The following is a 22,728-nucleotide window of genomic DNA, read 5'->3' as shown; positions in this document are numbered from 1 at the left end:
AGCACTTAATTTCTGAGGTCATCATCAGTCGCCTAGAGCTAAGAACTACTTAAACCTAACTAACCTAAGGACATCACACACATCCATGCCCGAGGCAGGATTCGAACCTGCGACCGTAGCGGTCGAATCTGATCGTTCCATTTGAGCCATTTGAGATGATTTCGAATAGTCACACCGAGATACTTGACCCCTCAAAGTGGTAGAAAGTTTCACTTATTTAGGGAGTAAAATATCTAGTGATGGAAGAATAACTAACGAAATTAATAGAAGGTTACAGAAGGGAGGCAATTTTTACCAAACAATAAAACACCTGAATTAGATTTTCACTCTGCAGCGGAGTGTGCGCTGATATGAAACTTCCTAGCAGATTAAAACTGTGTGCCCGACCGAGACTCGAACTCGGGACCTCTGCCTTTCGCGGGCAAGTGCTCTACCATCTGAGCTACCCAAGCACGACTCACGCCCGGTACTCACAGCTTTACTTCTGCCAGTATCTCGTCTCCTACCTTCCAAACTTTACAGAAGCTCTCCTGCGAACCTTGCAGAACTAGCATTCCTGAAAGAAAGGATATTGCGGAGACATGGCTTAGCCACAGCCTGGGGGGTGTTTCCAGAGTGAGATTTTCACTCAGCAGCGGAGTGTGCGCTGATATGTAACTTCCTGGCAGATTTGGACTAATGAAGTTTCAGAAAGAGCGAAACTCCTTATGTATAAGAATTATTACATCCCTATTGTCACCTATGGTGGACAAACATGGACAATGACAGAAAGGGACTGGAGCAGACTGCAAGCAGGGGAAATGAAATTTCTCAGAGCAGTTAAGGGAAAAACAAGAATGGACAGAGTAAGGAATGTAGAGATTAGAAAGGACCTTAAACAAGAAAGTACACGAGAAGAAATTGAAAAAAAAAAACAGATTACGATGGTATGGGCATGTTAAAGGATGCATGGGCAGAGACTCCCCAAAATTATGGAAGAACTGAAGACCTAGAGGGCGCCCAAGAACACGGTGGAAAATGGGAGTGAGAATATCTGTAGAAAGGAGAGGTGTGACCTGGCAGCAAGTGGGGGAAGAAAAGTGGTGGGAGGACCGAGCCAAATGGAGAGGACTCAGACCCGGCAGTAGCTGGAGCGGGATTCGGATATAGATAGACATTAATGGGGATTTTCGCCCTGTTACCCGCCGTAGGTTACACTTACTAACAGTGAGAAATAACAGCCAGTCATTACACCACGCATTTATTTTGTGCAAATCCTCAATCATTTGTTCACAACTTTCGTGTGATACCAGTTTCCTGTAGACTACAGCATCATCGGCAAACAACCTAATGCCGCTGTCAATACCATCAACCAGATCATTTATGTAAATCGTAAAAACCAGCGGATCTATTACGCTGCCCTGGGGCACACCTGAAGTTACGCTTGTTTCTGTTGAAGTCTCGCCATTCAGGACGCCATACTGCTCAGTGTATGTTAGAAAACTTTCTATACAACCGCGTATGTCATTGGATAGACCGTAAGCGCGCACTATTTGTAGCAAGCGACAGTGCGGAACTGAGTCGAACGCCTTTCGAAAGTCGATAATATGGCATCAACCTGCGAGCCGGTATCTAGAGCCTGTTGTATACCGTGCACAAATAGGCTACGCGAACGCAACACAAGCACTGCATTATCGTATGTGGATGGTGTCTGAGAAAATTTGTTGCAGTGGAGTTAGCAGCAAAGAAGTAACAAATTTAAGCGTTATGCACCATGTGACAGTTCTTCATGCACGTCGTTGTTTATGATTGTCAGGTCTCCTGAACTATGATAGGCAGATTGTTCTTACCCGCACAGCGATTGTCGCCTAACGGTAAAGGATACGTGTACATTCGACATCGCTGCAGTAGTTTAGGAGGAGATATGAGACATACACACATATACAGGGTGTTACAAAAAGGTACGGCCAAACTTTCAGCAAACATTCCTCACACATAAATAAAGAAAAGATGTTATGTGGACATGTGTCCGGAAACGCTTACTTTCCATGTTAGAGCTCATTTTAGTTTCGTCAGTATGTACTGTACTTCCTCGATTCACCGCCAGTTGGCCCAATTGAAGGAAGGTAATGTTGACTTCGATGCTAGTGTTGACATGCGACTCATTGCTCTACAGTACTAGCATCGAGCACATCAGTACGTAGCATCAACAGGTTAGTGTTCGCGACGAACGTGGTTTTGCAGTCAGTGCAATGTTTACTACAAATGCAGAGTTGGCAGATGCCCATTTGATGTACGGATTAGCACACAGATTTGCAGAACGGAGGTGTCCCGACAGGAAGACGTTCGAAGCAATTGATCGGCGTCTTTGGGAGCACGGAACATTCCAGCCTATGACTCGCGACTGGGGAAGACCTAGAACGACGAGGACACCTGCAATGGACGAGGCAATTCTTCGTGCAGTTGACGATAACCCTAATGTCAGCGTCAGAGAAGTTGCTGCTGTACAAGGTAACGTTGACCACGTCACTGTATGGAGAGTGCTACGGGAGAAGCAGTTGTTTCCGTACCGTGTACAGCGTGTGCACGCACTATCAGCAGCTGATTGGCCTCCACGGGTACACTACTGCGAATGGTTCATCCGACAATGTGTCAATCCTCATTTCAGTGCAAATGTTCTCTTTACGGATGAGGCTTCATTCCGACGTGATCAGATTGTAAATTTTCACAATCAACACGTGTGGGCTGACGAGAATCCGCACACAGTTGTGCATTCACGTCATCGACACAGATTTTCTGTGAACGTTTGGGCAGGCATTATCGGTGATGTCCCGATTGGGCCCCATGTTCTTCCACCTACGCTCAATGGAGCACGTTATCACGATTTCATACGGGATACTCTACCTGTGCTGCTAGAACGTGTGCCTTTACGAGTACGACACAACATGTGGTTCATGCACGATGGAGCTCCTGCACATGTCAGTCGAAGTGTTCGTACGCTTCTCAACAACAGATTCGGTGACCGACGGATTGGTAGAGGCGGACCAATTCCGTGGCCTCCACGCTCTCCTGACCTCAACCCTCTTGACTTTCATTTATGGGGGCATTGGAAAGCTCTTGTCTACGCAACCCCGGTACCAAATGTAGAGACTGTTCGTGCTCGTATTGTGGACGCCTGTGATACAATACGCCATTCTCCAGGGCTGCATCAGCGCAACGGGGATTCCGTGCGGCGGAGGGGGGATGCACGTATCCTCGCTAACGGAAGGGACATTTTGAACATTTCCTGTAACAAAGTGTCTGAAGTCACGCTGGTAAGTTCTGTTGCTGTGTATTTCCGTTCCATGATTAATGTGATTTGAAGAGAAGTAATAAAATGAGCTATAACATCGAAAGTAAGCGTTTCCGGACACATGTCCACATAACATATTTTCTTTCTTTGTGTGTGAGGAATGTTTCCTGAAAGTTCGGTCGCATCTTTTTGTAACACCGTGTATAATGTATTTTGGTAATATTTACAAATGTGTCTTCTGTGTGCCTGCCTCTATAACTCAGCAAACCACCTCTACAGCTTGGGGGGTCTACTCCCCATCCATGAAGATGGTTTCGGTTTGGAACTTCAGTGGTTGGGTTTGAATATATGGGTCTCAAAAAGAGGACATCGCACCAATAAACTTCTTATGGGAAGTAGGTGAAGCAGCTGGCAACTGATTAGCAAAGTGGCCGAGACTGGCTGGAATGTTCTTTCTGGAATGTTCGAGAATGTTGTAGAGTATTCTAGAATGTTCCAGAATCTTTCAGAAACTTCGAGAATATTCAAAATATTCTAGACTTTTACAGAACATTCGAGAATATCCTCGAATGTTTCATTATTCTGTTGTGGTGAGGATACATTCGAGTTGATAAGGGTAGGCATACGAGACGATGAGATGCATGGGTAATTTCCAAGAATGATTGCCTTTCGCAGTCACGGAATCCAAGCGATGCATATCGAAAGTGCGATTGTAAATCGGTCATGCTACTCTGGTGGCGGGCGTTATGATCGTCATTTTTATCTGTTTTGCGTCGTTCCCTTAGTTGCTCTACGTTACGTACTCCCGCGAATTATTTGTGAGTCGCTAGGGAAAACCAGACGATTTATGTCGGTAGTGAGTGGGATGTCTGGTGTTATTGACGTTTCTTCGAGGAAAGGAGGGACCATGTATACTGTGGTGGTGCGAAGTGTGTAAAACTCGATGTGTGTAAAACTTCATTAAGAAGTGTTTCGATGCTGAAATAGCGTGAAAACTTCATTGCAGACAGTGCGGAAAACTCAGTACCACGGCCGGCCGGAGTGGCCGTGCGGTTCTAGGCGCTACAAAAAAAAAATGGCTCTGAGCACTATGGGACTTAACTTCTGAGGTCATCAGTCCCCTAGAACTTAGAACTACTAAAACCTAACTAACCTAAGGACATCACACACATCCATGCCCTAGGCAGGATTCGAACCTGCGACCGTAGCAGGTCGCGCGGTTCCAGACTGTAGCGCCTAGAACCGTTCGGCCACCCCGGCCGGCTAGGCACTACAGTCTGGAGCCGAGCGACCGCTACGGTCGCAGGTTCGAATCCTGCCTCGGACATGGATGTGTGTGATGTCCTTAGATTAGTTAGGTTTAATTAGTTCTAAGTTCTAGGCGACTGATGACCTCAGAAGTTAAGTCTCATAGTGCTCAGGGCCATTTGAACCATTTGAGTACCAGGAAGAATACATGGTTCGACTCTTACCAATCATCCATCCAGACCAACGTAATTCTTCTATCTTGCTGGATTCGAGATTACACCTCGCAAGCAACAGCATCGGAAACTGACTTCTCTGCTGCTACCGTGTGCGACTATTACCGGATTTGCAGAGAAGTGTGTTATGTGGTAGCCACGAACGACAGTGGAGCTACTGGTGGTCCGAGTAAAGTTGTTTAAGTGGACGAATCTCACATAGCAAGAAGGAAGAACCATAGAGGACGACCTTCAAAGAGTGAATTCGAACATATTAGGCTATTTGGTGGAATAGAAAGAGAGTTCCGGAAGTGTTTCGTTGCCACAATATTGTCCACGGACAAGGTCACTTTAGTGGCTCTGATACAGCACTTTATATTGCCTGGTAGTAAAGTCATTACCGACGGGTTCCAGTCCAACATGACACTCAAAGCAGAAGGATTCGACCACGAGTTCGTCAGACACTCTGTACACTTCGTGTCTCTGGATGGCCCCAGTGTGCACACGCAGAATATCGGGCGGCTGTGGGAATCTGTGAAGTCTTCCATTATATCTACATCTACATCGATACTCCGCAAGCCACCTGACGGTGTGTGGCGGAGGCTACCTTGAGTACCTCTATCGGTTCTCCCTTCTATTCCAGTCTCGTATTGTTCGTGGAAAGAAGGATTGTCGGTATGCCTCTGTGTGGGCCCTAATCTCTCTGATTTTATCCTCATAGTCTTTTCGCGAGATATACGTAGGAGGGAGCAATATACTGCTTGACTCCTCAGTGAAGGTATGTTCTCGAAACTTCAACAAAAGCCCGTACCGAGCTACTGAGCGTCTCTCCTGCAGAGTCTTCCACTGGAGTTTATCTGTCATCTCCGTAACGCTTTCGCGATTACTAAATGATCCTGTAACGAAGCGCGCTGTCTCCGTTGGATCTTCTCTATCTCTTCTATCAACCCTATCTGGTACGGATCCCATACTGCTCAGCAGTATTCGAGCAGTGGGCGAACAAGCGCACTGCAACCTACTTCCTTTGTTTTCGGATTGCATTTTCTTACGATTCTTCCAATGAATCTCAGTCTGGCATCTGCTTTACCGACGATTAATTTTATATGGTCATTCCCTTTTAAATCACTCCTAATGCCTACTCCCAGATAATGTATGGAATTAACTGCTTCCAGTTGCTGACCTGCTATTTTGTAGCTAAATGATAAGGGATCTTTCTTTCTATGTATTCGCAGCACATTACACTTGTCTACATTGAGATTCAATTGCCATTCCCTGCACCATGCGTCAATTCGCTGCAGATCCTCCTGCATTTCAGTATAATTTTCCATTGTTACAACCTCTCAATACACCACAGCATCATCTGCAAAAAGCCTCAGTGAACTTCCGATGTCATCCACAAGGTTATTTATGCATATTGTGAATAGCAACGGTCCTACGGCACTCCCCTGCGGCACACCTGAAATCACTCTTACTTTGGAAAACTTCTCTCCATTGAGAATGACATGCTGCGTTCTGTTATCTAGGAACTCCTCAATCCAGTCACACAATTGGTCTGATGGTCCATATGATCTTACTTCGATCATTAAACGACTGTGGGGAACTGTATCGAACGCCTTGCGGAAGTCAAGAAACACGGCATCTACCTGGGAACCCGTGTCTATGGCCCTCTGAGTCTTGTGGACGAATAGCGCGAGCTGGGTTTCACACGATCGTCTTTTTCGAAACCCATACTGATTCCTACAGAGTAGGTTTCTAGTCTCCAAAATTCTACAACTGATCGACGTTAGAGATATAGGTCTATAGATCTGCACATCTGTTCGACGTCCCTTCTTGAAAACGGGGATGACCTGTGCCCTTTTCCAATCCTTTGGAACGCTACGCTCTTCTAGAGACCTACGGTACACCGCTGCAAGAAGGGGGGGGGCAAGTTCCTTCGCGTACTCTGTGTAAAATCGAACTGGTGTCCCATCAGGCCCAGCGGCCTTTCCTCTTTTGAGCGATTTTAATTGTTTGCTTAAAAGAGAAGGTCGTCCAGGAGAGAGAGACGGACTACACTTGTTTCAGTACCTCTATTTCCACAACTTGCGTTTGCATGATATTGGCAGAGTTTACCCAGGCTATGCCAAACAGGGAATTGTTCCCGTAGCGTACACATTACACGGACTTTCACATGACGACGAGTAAGGTAAGTCGTCTCCTTTGTAATTACAAGTATGTTTGTAAAGCTCTTCTTTTGTCGCTCCTGTAGTGACCACCGTAAACATACTCATAATGCCCGCCACCAGATCGCGTGATCGATTTAGGATCGCACGTTCGATATGTATCGTTGGGACTCCGCGACTTCGATAGGCAATCGTTCTTGTAAATTACCGATTCATGTGTCGGTATACTATTCGAAATCACTTAGATCGCATCAAGGAAAGGTTAATGTTATAGAAAATGAAATAAATTAAGGGGGGTAGGACGTGAAACGGGCCGACTTGGAGCAGGAGAGGCACCACAGGATATTTTAATTTCCACTGTCTAACTTTTACAAATAAATTCATAAAACTTTGTCACCATGGCCAGGAAGGATTGAGGACTCACACTTATCGCAGTGGAAGTTCAAAAACGTAGCAAAATACCTTCTTTTACATGTGAAATTTCATCATTTTTTCACTTATTACTGGCTGCATTTGTTTCTGTAGGTACACTTTTCTTTCTAAGTAAGAGAGATTCTTCGATGAATTTTGCACAGCATACAAGCAGTACTTACAGGTGTATGAAACTCTAGAATTTTCCAAATCTATTAAAAACTGTGGTAAAAATTGAGATAATTAACTATAAAATTTTAGTTTTTTCTATACAAGAAGTTTCAAATGTAACAGTTCATTCATTTTTTTCATAAATTAAATAAACTCTAGATTTTCATACACATGTAACTATAGTTTGTATGCTGTGCAAAATTCATTGAACAGTCTCTCTTACTCAGGAAGAAAAGTGTACCTATAGCAACAAATGCAGCCAGTAGTAAGTGAAAAATGATGAAATTTCAGATGTAAAAAAATGTATTTTGTTACGTTTTTGAGTTTCCAATGCTATGAGTATCCTTCCTGGTCATGCTTTCAAAGTTTTATGAATTTATTTGTAAAAGTATAGACAGTAGAAAATAAAATGTCCTGTGGTGCCTCTCCTGCTCGAAGTCGGCCTGTCTGACGCCCTACCCCTCTTAAAGTGAAAGTGATTTGTTTAAGGTAGTGAACTGTGTGTTAAATGCAAGTTTAGTCTGTTAATTTTCACGATGTTCTCGAGTTTCTCGAATGGTTTGGAGTGTTGTCAGAAAACAAAAACGAAAATGCAGGCCAAGAGAAGCTCTTTATAGCTATAAAAAATAGCAATATTAATTCATTTCCCACAGATTTAGTTCCACTTGGCACCACGTCAAGCTTTCACAATCACAGTTGATGGAAACTAGTGGGCAAATAAAAATTATCTGGTACAAAGTCTACAAATGGATGCTATTTGTCTTGAACGTACCTTTTCTCCTGAAAGTAAGCAGCAACGATTCCACACAAACACATAATTTCTTCTGATCTAACTGTCCTGCAGCCGTACCACCAACACTATATTTTAATGAGTCTCTGTAAAATGCGTACACGTATTTCTCAAAAAGCGTATGAATGAAATCGTGACAACAAAAGATCTGTAACAGTCCCTTCACACAACGAAAACAGCGACAGAGCCACGACAACAATCAACTAAGCAACGCGAACAGAGATAATGATCGAGCGGCTCGCGGCAGCCAACAATCCCTACCAGAGATGCTACGCCCAGAGCAGGCCCAGAGTCAAATGCTCCCACTAGCTGACTGCCCCATTAAACCGCCTATTTGCAACCGCTCCTACAAATTTTCGGCTTCCGTTTCATCGGGAGTGACGCAACACGGCGGCGCCACAACCGCCTGTGTTTTCCCATCTTCTTTGCTTGTCTACAAATTTATCTGTTCCGCCGCGTCGCGAAATCTGCTATGTCTCGCTGTGAGTGCGTTTCGGTTCGCTTCCAAATTCGCGGAATCTAACTCTACTGGCGCCAGCGCCTTCGCAATCTCAGCACTCCAAGGTTGGCGTTGCCCCCCCCGCTCCCCCTCTGACACATACATACAAACATAAAACATACACACAAATTGCGGTACCAAGATGATACCAAGGGGTAGTCTCCCTGTGAATGAAGAAATCTGTATTACTGAACTAAAACAGAGCATGATCCCATTTGAAGGCTGTCTATCTAAACGTTGCTAGCAGCATCAAAATTTTGGATTTCAGTATCTCATGAAATTATGAACGTAATTCAAAAATACTGGATTCTGTCATAATCTACTCAGTAACTCTATCAGTACCACAGCATTTTCCACAACGCGCATTACTGAAGGGAGGGGTTACTTTGCGCCCACAATACAAAAATAAAAATACAAAATTCGTTAGTTGTACGAGAATCATTTTAACAACATACTTTTTGAAAAGCTACTGATGCGCGAGTAGCACCTGAAAATGACTTTTTAACACACTCTCATCAATATCAACGCTGTTCCAATAACGTCTGCTACGGACTTTATGACCACCACCAAAAAAAATATGCAAATTTCCTTCGTTGCTGTTGATTTTAACTCTCAGCGCACTTTTTAAAGAACTACTGATGTGCAAGTAAGGGCGTGAACCTGACAGTACTGAATATGACATTCGCTGGGCAAGTGACATCTGCTACTGATACTTAAATTTTTATATTACGTTTAAATGAAAAATTTTAAACATATATGGAATCTGGTAGAAAAATTCATGAAAAAGAATTAATATTTTTTTTTCAAAATTTTCAAATGTAAAGTAACTGGCTAGATTACAATATTTTCAAAAGGTGCGTGGCAAACAAAGAGTTGGACGTCTTGTGACAGCAACCACCGAGTTTCACAAGCAAAATGTTGACTACGGTGGAGGATGCTGTTCATGTTTCATAGCCTGCCACCTGGTGGCTTACCGCTCAAACTAAAAAGGCCGGGCGGCTACGCCAGTGCTGCAGTGACATTCGACGTAGCTCTGCCATCTATTGAGGTGCCACTGCAACTACGACGGCGTGGATAAATACCGTTCACGTGACACGTTCTGCCATTTCTTAAGCACGGTCCACACGCAACGCTGTGTCTGCGCAGACATTGGCTCAGATGTCTGTACGTGCAAACGATCGCTGCATATGTGGTGTGTTCACACGACACAAATCCCAATTTACTAATCGCCCGCCATCTGTCGGTGTAGAAAAGAAATATCAGTGGCAAGCGACTACCTGTAAACGTCAAAAAATTAATTCAGTTATTTTTAAGTATAGAAATGGAGGAAGTTCTGTTGTGGTCTGTGTTGGCAACTTGTGTTGCAAAAAACATTCAGACCAACCGCAGGAAATAGAGAAAGCGGTCAAAATGGTGTAGACAGTGGTTGCTAAAGCGAAAGCAGTTTTCTCACGTAAATTTACTGCGAGAGTTCCAGGGCGAACCTAATGACTGGCGAAATTATTTGTGGATGGATGTCGAAACTTACAATTATCTCTTAAAGCTTGTTGCTGTTGTTGTTGTGGTCGTCAGTCCAGAGACTGCTTTGATGCTACTCTATACTGTGCAAGCTTCTTCATCTCTCAGTACATACTACAGCCTACATCCTTCTGAAACTGCTTAGTGTATTCATCTCTTGGTCTCCCTCTACGATTTTTACCCTCCACGCTGCCCTCCAATACTAAATTGGTGATCCCTTGATGCCTCAGAACATGTCCTACCAACCGATCCCTTCTTCTAGTCAAGTTGTGCCACAAACTCCTCTTCTCCCCAATCCTATTCAATGCCTCGTCATTAGTTATGTGATCTACCCATCTACTCTCCAGCATTCTTCTGTAGCACCACATTTCGAAGCTTCTATTCTCTTCTTGTCCAAACTAGTTATCGTCCATGTTTCATTTCCATACATGGCTACACTCCATACATATACTTTCAGAAACGACTTCCTGACACTTAAATCTATACTCGATGTTAACAAATTTCTCTTCTTCAGAAACGCTTTCCTTGCCATTGCCAGTCTACAGTTTATATCCTCTCTACTTCGACCATCATCAGTTATTTTGCTCCCCAAATAGCAAAACTCCTTTACTACTTTAAGTGTCTCATTTTCTAATCTAATTCCCTCAACATCACCCGACATGTCCTTGTAACCCCTCATATTATGAGAAAAAATACTTGTATAGAGGAGGGCAATTTCTCCTCACGAACGGCTGGCGGTAACATTTAGATTCCTAGCAACAGGGAGGAGCTACAAGGATTTGGAATTTTCAACTGCAATATCGAAACAAGCGTTGAGTAAAATAATACCCGCAATTTTTCAATTAGAGCATTGTATGCTGCTGTCTTTTTGTCCCAGTCACTATATTCTTTACTTTAGTCTTCCACAAACTTTTTTTTTTCTTTATTGATTTTCAATTCCTCCCGAAGGGGGCGGGCTGGCAGCAGCTTAGTACGCTGCTCTACAGACTTTTACTTTAAAAAACGGAAGAAGAAAAGAAACAAGAAAAACAGGCGATAAAACGGTGATGTCAAGTGTAAAATGGCGGAAAAATGCGGAAAGTTAAAACAGAAAGCAAAAGGTGTTGGCAACGTTAATAAAAGACACAGGAATCAGACAAGTAATATAGCACACACACAATTAAAAAAAACACGGCGACAGACTGGTTTCTGTTCGCAAGAGATAAAAAGCACACCCAGCGACAGTATGATGGCCGTTCACAACACTTCCCAAAAAACACAACACGGAACACCCACTGTAAGACACTCACTGTAGTACACTGCACGAAAGTGGCAGCACAAAGATGACACTCCCGAGCCAAAGGCAGATGGGGGGGGGGGGGGGGTTGACCTGCAGGAGGGGGAAGAACAAGGAGGGAGGAAGGAAAAAAACGAAAAAGGGGGGGAACCAAGGAGGGAGAGGACTAATGAAGGGGGAGAAGGGCAGACGCGAGAGGAAATGGGAGGAGGCAGTGGAGGGAAATGTGAAAGGACTCGGGGGAGAGAAGGGGGCAGTGAGAGGGGAGGTGGGGAAAAAAGAGGATGGAAGGGGGGAGAGGGAGCCCAGGAAAAGGACAGAGGAAAGGAGGGGGAGTGAGGATCAGAGTTGATAGGAGGGATACATGGAGGGAGAGAGGGCACCATCCGGGAGGGGGAGTTGATGGAAGCCACCTTGGGAAAGGAGATGAAGGGTGTAGAGGTGCAGGGTAGGGGGGACACAACAGTGAAGCCGTGGCAGGGGGCGGGGATGGGAGAGGAGAGGAGCAGCCAGGGGGTGAGGGGGTTCAAGACGGCGGGAGTTGTAGAGGATGCGGATATGTTCGAGGAACAGGAGCAGATGGGGGAAAGGAATGAGATCGTAGAGGATCCGGGTGGAGGACGGGAGGCGTATACAGAACGTGAGGCGGAGTGCGTGACGCTCGAGGATCTGGAGGGACTTATAGAATTTGGGGGGGCAGATATTCAGGCAGGACTGGCATAACAGAGGATGGGACGGATTAAGGATTTGTAGGTGTGGAGGATGGTAGAGGGGTGCAACCCCCATGTCCGGCCAGAGAGGAGTTTGAGGAGACGGAGGCGGTTGTGGGCTTCGGATTGGATGGAGCGGAGATGAGGGATCCAGGTGAGGTGACGGTCAATGGTGAGGCCGAGGTAGGTGAGGGTGGGGGTGAGACGGACAGGACGTGCGCAGACAGTAAGGGAGAAATCCAGGAGCCGGAAGGAGCGAGTGGTACGACCTACGACGATTGCCTGGGTCTTGGAAGGATTGATTTTCAGGAGCCACTGGTTACACCGTGCAGCAAAAAGGTCAAGGTGATTCTGGAGAAGGCATTGGGACCGTTGGAGGGTAGGAGCGAGGGCAAGGAATGCGGTGTCATCGGCATATTGCAAGAGGTGTTCCACAAACATGGGTGGTTTCTATATATTTCAATGAATTCACTTACAAACTCTCGAGAACACTGACGAGTATCGGCCATTTTAATGCCCTGTGCGCACAAATACAAACACTAGACTGAGCAAACAACTGTTTCGCGCCAGATTTATGACGATCTCCTGTCCACACGCTCCAACTTGTCTGCGCAGATGTGGTTTGAACCCACAGATTTGAGAGGTTTCGCTCAAACCTCCAACTCCAACTTCCAGGTTTGCACACACCTCAGGTCGGTGCAAATCTTCTGTCCACACGCAACGACCTGTCTTCGCAGATGTGATGTGCGCAGACATTTGCGCAGACAGATAGCGTACTGTGAAACAGAGGAAAACTACTTGAACAGAGGAAAACTGCTTGACCTGCCTTATGGCTGCGCCTTCTGTTAAGCCGGGTTCACACAGGCAACTAAAGTATCGCCACTGCTAATGGCGAACTGCAGTCGCTTTGTAGTTGCATCTGTGAACTCCTAGTTTTCGGTGGCGCCATTTAAGAAGCGCAACTTTTGTCACGCCACAAAAAGTTGAACTTGGTTCTACTTTGTTGCGCCATTTTGCCTTCTCCACAATCGAATAACATCATTCGATTGCTACCTCGCGGCTGGATTCAAACCTATCTAGTGCGTATTCGTTCGCAGATAGTGCTTTTGTTCGTGCTTTTGCTATTAATATGTCGAAAAAGTGGTCAACAGCGACAATTATAAGATTCTTGGAGGTGTATCAAGAACGAGAATGCCTTTGGAACCACAAAAGCGAATCATACAAAGACAGAAATTTCAGAGATGCTGCATTAATTGAAATAGTAAACAGTATGCGTGAATATGTACCTGGAATTGATGTAACTACAACAAAATTAAAAATTCGAAGCATTCGAAATGCTTACGTGAATGAACATAAAAAGTACTGAAATCACTTAAGAGAGGTGCGTCTACAGACGGTATTTATAAACCCAGCCTCGCTTCGTTTGAAGCTGCAGACCGGTTCTTAAAACATGCAGTCGAGACAGGAGAGACGAGAAACACTTTGGGTAAGTAATATTTTACATTTATTATGATTCCAAAACATCTTATTTAGTAACATGTACAGCCGTTTAATCAGCTGGGACAGCTGCAAACTGCGCAATGACGAACAATTTGTGGCGTCCTGTGTGAACGGTAGCTCACACCGCCACTCCAGAATGACTTGACTTGTGCCGATACTTTCGTTGCGTGTGTGAAACCGGCTTTAGGCGTAAACTGCAATTACCATGGCGCTCTATTTAAGAAATGCTAAAGAAGATGAAATCTTTCTTCCACATTGTGGTTGTGCACAGTGCATAACAGGCATTTTTATATACAGTAAACTGTCTCAATAGGACATCTACAACTTTTCTAGTCCTGTATTCCTCAGTTGCGAGTAATATTACGGTCCACAAGAAAAAATTATCAATATACTGTAATATGTCTCAATAGGAATCTGATATCTAAAATGTTTCGATTATTATCAATGTTATGTAATTTCTCTCCCGCTTCGAATGTATGCTTCTGATTGTTTTAGTGACCACAAATAATTTTAATTTCGAAGGTGTAGACTTAGAGAAAGCTTTTGACAATGTTGACTGGAATACTCTCTTTCAAATTCTAAAGGTGGCAGGGGTAAAATACAGGGAGCGAAAGGCTATTTACAATTTGAACAGAAACCAGATGGCAGTTATAAGAGGGAAGCAATGGTTGGGAAGGGAGTGAGACAGGGTTGTAGCCTATCCACGATGTTATTCAGTCTGTATATTGAGCAAGGAGTAGAGAAAACAAAAGGAAAAATATGCCATAGGAATTTAAGTCCAGGGAGAAGAAATAAAATCTTTGAGGTTTGCCGATGACATTGTAATTCTGCCAGAGACAGCAAAGGACCTGGAAGAGCAACTGAACGGAATGGACAGTGTCTTGAAAGGAGGGTATAAGGTGAACATCAACAAAAGCAAAACGAAGATAATGAAATGGTCCAATTAAGTCGGGTGATGATGAAGGAATTAGATCAGGAAATGAGACACTTAAAGTAGTAAAGGAGTTTTGCTATTTGGGGAGCAAAGTAACTGATGATGGTCGAATAGGGAGGATATAAAATGTAGACTGACAATGGGAAGGAAAGCGTTTCTGACGAAGAGAAACTTGTTAATATCGAGTATAGATTTAAGTGTAAAGAAGTCTTTTCTGAAAGTATTTGTATGTAGCCATGTATGGAAGTGAAATGTGGACGATAAATAGTTTAGACAAGAAGAGAATAGAAGCTTTTGAAATGTGGTGCTACAGAAGAATGTTGAAGATTAGATGGGTAGATCACGTAACTAATGAGAAGGTATTGAACAGAATCGGGGAGAAGAGGAGTTTGTGGCACAACTTGACTAGAAGAAGGGATCGGTTGGTAGGACATGTTCTGAGGCATCGAGGGATCACAAATTTAGCATTGGAGGGCAGCGTGGAGGGTAAAAATCGTAGAGGGAGACCAAGAGATGAATACACTAACCAGATTCAGAAGGATGTAGGCTGCTGTAGGTACTGGGAGATGAAGAAGCTTGCACAGGATAGAGTAGCATGGAGAGCTGCATCAAACCAGTCTCTGGACTGAAGACCACAACAACAACAATTACAGATTCACAATTTTCGGACTTTTTCCTTTGGTTGTACCGTAAAACGCTGCTTCCTTCCACATTTCATGTTTCTAGGCGAACGGGAAGTACCTTATAGATTTTAATGACTGAGTTTGCGAATATCAAAGTATGTGACACAAATGGCCTTATCTTTCGATTGCATTAGCTTAGGAGCTTGCACCACTGCGGGACTATAGACCCCATTATGTTGATACGTCAACCCATTCTTGCCAAAAAGGAGTCTTAAAACATGGACGGACAGACAGTTAATCAGTTAATAAATGACCTTTTTTTGTGTGATGTAATGTCAAATTCACAATTTTCGGTTTCTCCTTTGTTTGTATTGTGAAACCTTGCTTCGAGCCACATTTCATGATGCTAGATCAGCCGGAAGAACCCTATAGCTTTTGCTGAGCGAGTTTGGGAGTATCAAAATTGACACAAATGCCCGTATATTTTGATTACATTGTCTCAGCAGAGACCATAGACATAGTACGTGGCGTAAATTTCAACATAATACGTCCTCCCATTCCTGAGAAAATGGAGTGTTAAGGGGACCACACCCTCCCCATGTAACCCATGTCAATTTAGGCAAGTATTTGACCCATTTCTGAAAAAAAACTATTTGATGCAGGACTTTAATATTTTTACTGTATATTACATGATGCTAATGGAGTCAACTGTACGAAAATCTACTTTATCCATGTTATAGTTTTTAAGAAATCCTTTTTTAAATTTATTAACAAAAATATTAACTTTTTTCTGCAGAAAATATTTTTTGTGAACTTCCTAATGGGGGAATATTAATGAATGTATTACCAGAGGTGGCTTTTTATGTGATGCAGAGTCTCTGATAATTTCATTTATTTATCTATGATAGTTTCTGATATATAATGGGGCATATGTACTGAACATTTCAGTTGGTCGGAAATTGACTTTAAGGAAAAAATTTTTGAAATTTGTATCTTACAATTAATTGAAACTGTCCTGCTGCATATGATGGCCCTTCTTTTTCACCTTCCTGGATGTTTGTCTTGCTTTCTTGGCCATATTAGGTGCAGACCTGTCTACATCGGCTATCCTAATTTTATCGCAATGTTGCAGGCAGTGATCGTATTTTCACCAGCATTAATTTCCAACTTTTTCAGTACCCAACACTTTCCAATATTACCAGAAATGAATGTAATAACAGCATAATGAACTCCTAGGTTCATTGTATGCGTCCCTACAAATGCAGTTTTAGGAAGGCAGTTCCAATTATGCTGTTGAAACATTCAATTTGGGTTCTGTGTCTGCCCATGCAGACATTTCCTTAGAAGGGCAGGACGAGCCAAGTCTCTGAAAATAGCTTTAATTGCTGTAATAACAGCAGCAGGAAGAGAATGCTGGTAAGAATAAGATTCTCCAGTTGCCTGAGCCCTATTGTATTTGCACCACAAATTTTCTCCTGATGGACACAATCCATGACATCAGTAGAGGACTTGTGGAAAAATATGGTCCAAACATCTCTCTTCATTGCCTCCAGATTTTCTTTATTCGTCCTACTTGCCTGCCCATAGTGTACCTGCAAGTTTTCTATTTCAGTTTTAGTTAACCGTCCCTGTCTGGTCAACAATTTTCCATGTTCTAATATTTTTCCTCTCATATCAGCAGTTAGTTTTCTCAGCCTTGTTCCCAGACGTTTTTGAACATGGCCTATACATTCTGTTTTGTTAATAATGGCATCTCCACATGGCTTAGAGTTGGCAGTGGGTGACAGAAAAGTGGGTGTGGCACATAAACACATGTGGTGGGAAAATGCTCGAAAAAAAATTTTTTCGTCAAAATCCTTTTCAGAGTACTTAAATAAAACCTTAATCTATCGAAATATGATGAAAACCGAAAATTTTTTTCGACCTGAACCACCTTGTGGTCCCCTTAACAGATGGACGGACAAATAGACAGTTAGTTGACAAATGAGAAAAAAAAATTTTTTGTGTAATAAAATGACAAATTAACAATTGTCGGATTAGCCTGTGGTTTTACAGTGAAACCTTGCTTCTTGTCAAATATCATGATTCTAGGTCAACGGGATGTACACAGTAGGTTTTGATGAGTGAGTCTGTGAGTATCAAAATATGTGACATAAATGCCCGGATCTTTTTACTCGATTGAATTAGAAGCTTCAGTTTTTTTACGCCGACAATGGACAGTAGAAGTTAGTATGTCACCCACTCCTGAGAAAAAGGATTTTTAACAGTCGGGCAGACATACAGACAATTAACACTGTGATCCTATACGGGTTTCTTTCTTGCCGAGTGAGGTATAGAGCCCAAAAATATCAGCACAAGTCGACCAAATTGGTTTGACGACGAATACTTGTGTTTCACACCGAAGCTGCACCAGACTTGCGAAACAGGGTGTAGCTGCCCTTGAGACGCTCCCTGGCGAGTGACGTTTGTGTGTGTGTGTGTGTGTGTGTGTGTGTGTGTGTGTCGCAGTGACAGCTCGCCTTTTACAAGGGTCGCTGGCAATTATTAGCGAACCGTTGCAGCTGGCACGCAATGCCGTTTTGTTTACAAACAACTCCAGCTGATGCAATAGCCACACTCCATTCATGCGGACACGCTCAATGTAAAGGCCGCGACCTCGACACGAAACGTCCGCAGTCGCTGTTATTTCTGCATTTTAATCACTATTTGACCTCAAGCGTAATAAGACCTTACAGTCACCCTATCTGGAAACTGATATTATTAGCCCCGAAAGACCTTTTGTCAAATAAAAAAAAAATCTCCCGTCCCAACGTCCAATTGGAAGGATCGTAGTGACTGTAGGAGATCTCCAAGAATTCGGTTTAAAATTCTGATTCTGTAATACGCTACGTTCTTAGTTATTTATGCAACGCATAATCAGCTGATTTAAGTGTCAGGAAGTCATTTCTGAAAGTGTTCGTATGGAGTGTAGCCATGTATGGAAGTGAAACATGGACGATAACCAGTTTGGACAAGAAGAGAATAGAAGCTTTCGAAATGTGGTGCTACAGAAGAATGCTGAAGATAAGGTGGGTAGATCACGTAACTAATGAGGAGGTATTGAACAGAATTGAGGAGAAGAGGAGTTTGTGGCACAACTTAAGTAGAAGAAGGGATCGGTTGGTAGGACATGTGCTGAGGCATCAAGGGATCACCAATTTAGTATCGGAGGGCAGCGTGGAGGGAGATCAAGGGATGAATACACTAAGCAGATTCAGAAGGATGTAGGTTGCAGTAGGTACTGGGAGATGAAGAAGCTTGCACAGGATAGAGTAGCATGGAGAGCTGCATCAAACCAGTCTCAGGACTGAAGACCACAACAACAACAATCAACTGAAGACGTCGGTTGTTATCGATTGTAAGAGACATGTTAGTTTGAAAAATGTGCATTGAAGTTTTAATAAAATGTCACAATTTTTTTTACTCAGGTAAGTCATCGTTTTCAAATATATCTGCTGCAAAGACGTATTTTTAAAATTTCAAAATTGTAAAATTTTTTTCCTACAAGGTGTACAACTTTGCTTCCGCCGTTTTTGCCCAACATTTGAGGCTTTAATGAAACAAATTGGTTACACATGTATCATTCAAAGTATTTTCCGTCGCTGGCCACTACTTTCTCCCGTCTTTCAGGCAGTGTTCGATCCCGCATCGAAAAAATCGGTCATCTTTGGAAGCGATTCTCGAATCGATCGGCCGGCTGGAGTGGACGAGCGGTTCTAGGCGCTACAGTCTGGAACCGTGCGACTACTGCGGTCGCAGGTTCGAATTCTGCCTCGGGCATGAATGTGTGTGATGTCCTTAGGTTAGTTAGGTTTAAGTAGTTGTAACTTCTAGGGGACTGATGACCTCAGATGTTCAGTCCCATATTGCTCAGAGCCATTTGAACCATTTTTTGAATCGATCGAATTTGTGACTTCATCATGAGATCGGAAGTGTTGGTCAGCCAAGACATGCGCCATTGATCTAAACAGGTGATAGTCAGAGGGAGCAATGTCTGGAGAATGCGGCGGCTGGGGTAGGACTTCCCATTTTAACGTTCCCAAGTACCTTTTGACCTCTTTTGCAACGTGGGGTCGAGCGTTGTCGTGCTGAAAAGTCACTGTATCGTGCCTCTCGCTGTATTGCGGCCGTTTGTCTTTTAATGCTCTGCTCAAACGCATTGATTGCGTTCGATAACGAACACCTGTGATTGTTTCGCTCGGTTTTAACATCTCATAGTACACGACGCCGAGCTGGTCCCACCAAATGCAGAGCATGATCTCGGAGCCGTGAATATCCGGTTTGGCCTTCGTCGCGGAAGCATGGCCTGGATATCACCACGATTTTTTGCGTTTAGGGTTATTGCAATGAACCCATTTTCCGTCCCTTGTCACAATGCGACGCAGAAATCCCTTCCGTTTTTGCCTCTGAAGCAACGGTTCACAAACGCCATTCAACGTATCCCGGTTTCATCTCACACAGGAACCAAGTTCCTTCTTTCTGAATCGTGCGCATAGCCTTGAGACGTTTTGAAATGGCTTGCTGTGTCACTCCGACTAATCGCACCAACTCTTCTCGAGTTTGACGCGAGTCTTCGCTCAGTAATCTCTTAAATTTTGCATCTCAGAAAACGCTCCCTCTTCCACCACTATCCGGTCTAAGACGTTAAAATCGCCGTCCCTGAAACGTTGAAGCCACTCACGACACGTTCTTTCCCTAACAGCATCCTTCAATCCTTTCAATCATCAACTTTCTGCTCCGAATGCGAATATTTTGTTGATGCTGATGTAGACAGGGTTCGCAAGGGAAGATATGAGTGCTAGTTTTTGCTGTTCGCTGTTCGAGATTGTAATAATAGAGAATGTTGTGAACGTAGTTCGATGACCCCTCTGCAGACACCTAAGTGTGATTTTCAGAGTATCCATGAGGGTGTGGATGTAGGTGTACTACATTTTATCATTATATTTGTTCATGACTAGTTATGTAGATAAACCTAACATCTCTTACCTATTTTAACAAATGTGAACATGTTAAGAATAGTAATGGATGCAGTTATCTTTGTAAGACAATGTGACAATAGACTCTAATTATTGTATACTATAAAATAGCTTTGCGCCTTTCCTAGGAAAGGCAAACCTACGTTTCTAGCATTTGTAGACTTAGAGAAGGCTTTTGACAATGTTGACTGGAACACTCTCTTTCAAATTCTGAAGGTGGCAGGGGTAAAATACAGAGAGCGAAAGGCTATTTACAATTTGTACAGAAAGCAGATGGCAGTTATAAGAGTCGAGGGGTATGAAAGGGAAGCAGTGGTTGGGAAGGGAGTGAGACAGGGTTGTAGCCTCTCCCCGATGTTATTCAATCTGTATATTGAGGAAGCAGTAAAGGAAACAAAAGAAAAATTCGGAGTAGGGATTAAAATCCATGGAGAAGAAATAAAAACTTTCAGGTTCGCCGATGACATTATAATTCTGTCAGAGACAGCAAGGGACTTGGAAGAGCAGTTGAACGGAATGGGCAGTGTGTTGAAGGGAGGATATAAGATGAACATCAACAAAAGCAAAACGAGGATAATGGAATGTAGTCGAATTAAGTCGGGTGATGCTGAGGGAATTAGATTAGGAAATGACATACTTAAAGTAGTAAAGGAGTTTTGCTATTTGTGGAGCAAAATAACTGATGATGGTCGTATAGGGAGGATATAAAATGTAGACTGGCAATGGCTAGGAAAGCGTTTCTGAAGAAGAGAAATTTGTTAACATCGAGTGTAGATTCAAATGTCAGAAAGACGTTTCTGAAAGTATTTGTATGGAGCATAGCCATGTATGGAAGTGAAACGTGGACGATAAATAGTTTAGACAAGAAGAGAATAGAAGCTTTCGAAATCTGGTGCTACAGAAGAATGCTGAAGATGAGATGGGTAGATCACATAACTAATGAGGAGGTATTGAATAGGATTGGGGAGAAGAGATGTTTGTGGCACAACTTGACTAGAAGAAGGGATCGGTTGGTAGGACATGTTCTGAGGCATCAAGGGATCACCAATTTAGCATTGGAGGGCAGCATGGAGGGTAAAAATCGTAGAGGGAGACCGAGAGATGAATACACTAAGCACATTCAGAAGGATGTAGGTTACAGTAGATACTGGGACATGAAGAAGCTTGCTCAGGATAGAGTAGCATGGAGAGCTGCATCAAACCAGTCTCAGGACTGAAGACCACAACAACAACAACGTAAAGCAGCTGACACACTCGGCGTTGGCTGGGTGATCACTTTGCTGATTTTTTACTAGAAACGAAAACATAAAATGAATTGTGCTTGTAGTGTAATACCGAAAAAAATTTCATATGCGCGTTTTCGTGACAACCCCTTTGAATTCTGAAACAATCGTTGAAATAAATACGCATAATGCACAAAAGCACAGTATCCAAATTAAGAAACATGATCCCTGACAGTTTGTGCGCAATTGCTTCGCGTCTCTGCAAGGCGATTTTAAAATGCCTCTTTTGCAACGCCTCTACATAGCTCTGTAGACGGCTATTGTTTTCGCCTGCAGTGGTTTTGCGCTTCGCGGTTGAAAGTTGTCAAGGCATTACCGGGTTTCAGGGATTCCCGTAAGCTGACTAAACTGCAGGAGTATGTCAGTGGTAAAGAGTACATGTATTAACACTTCATGCAATATGCGGAATTTTTTCACACACTCTTGACCCATGTGCTGTACGGTGATACGTTTGTGTGGGTACAGTCAGCGGCATATGTGGATACTGCCTGCGAAATTTGCGAATAGAGTTTGTAGCGAAAGAGTAATAAACTTAAACGTCAAGCATTCTGCGGCAGTTTTTCACGCATCATAGTGTTTATGACGTCACATCTCCGGCTTCATGCGTCATACAATGATATAATTTTGTACGTACATTCAGCGGCATATGTGAATGCCTTCTATAAAATGTGTTGCGAACAGACTTAGTAGCAACGAAGTAACAAACTTAAACGTCATGTACAATGCGGCAGCTTTTCAAGCTTCTTAGTGTTTGTGTCATATCTCCTTAACTGTGTGTGCCACCGCAATATAATTTTGGAGGTGCATTTAGCGGCATATGTTGACAGTCATGAAATCTATTCGCAGTTGTGGGTATGGACAACCATCAACTGTATAATGGAACGACGACAGTAAAAACTAGTGTCGGACTGGGACTCGAACACGATTTTCCGCTAATCGTGAACATCTACATATATACTCCGTTAGCCACCAAGCGGTGTGTGGCGGAGGGCACAATCCGCGCCAAAGTCATATTCCCCTCTCCCCCCCTCCCCCCCCCCCCCCCCCCCCGTTCCACTCACGGATCGCGCGAGGGAAAAAGACTGTCTGAACGCCTCAGTACGAG

The 22,728-nt window shown here is 43.4% G+C and overlaps 2 protein-coding genes across 8 annotated transcripts in view; one reads left to right on the top strand and one right to left on the bottom strand.

Annotated features, from left to right (window-relative positions):
• LOC126426826 (uncharacterized) overlaps positions 1 to 22,728 on the top strand; it is a 269,461-nt gene that overhangs the window by 47,864 nt on the left and 198,869 nt on the right. The gene's annotated exons all lie outside the window — the stretch shown is intronic.
• LOC126426822 (serine/threonine-protein kinase OSR1) overlaps positions 1 to 22,728 on the bottom strand; it is a 523,270-nt gene that overhangs the window by 369,210 nt on the left and 131,332 nt on the right. Inside the window, exon 1 of one of the 7 annotated variants that reach the window (XM_050088843.1) lies at positions 8,248 to 8,583. The exons of 5 other annotated variants lie outside the window; for them this stretch is intronic. In XM_050088843.1, coding sequence (XP_049944800.1) covers positions 8,248 to 8,291 — 44 coding nt within the window. In that variant the 5' untranslated portion in view covers positions 8,292 to 8,583. Of the gene's footprint in view, positions 1 to 8,247; positions 8,584 to 22,728 lie in introns of those variants that run through there. One more of the 7 variants, XM_050088847.1, reaches the window with a different exon arrangement.

The sequence above is a fragment of the Schistocerca serialis genome, chromosome 11 (assembly GCF_023864345.2).
Source record: "Schistocerca serialis cubense isolate TAMUIC-IGC-003099 chromosome 11, iqSchSeri2.2, whole genome shotgun sequence".
In the NCBI taxonomy this organism is placed as follows: domain Eukaryota; kingdom Metazoa; phylum Arthropoda; class Insecta; order Orthoptera; family Acrididae; genus Schistocerca; species Schistocerca serialis.
This window is presented reverse-complemented; position numbering and strand designations above follow the sequence as displayed.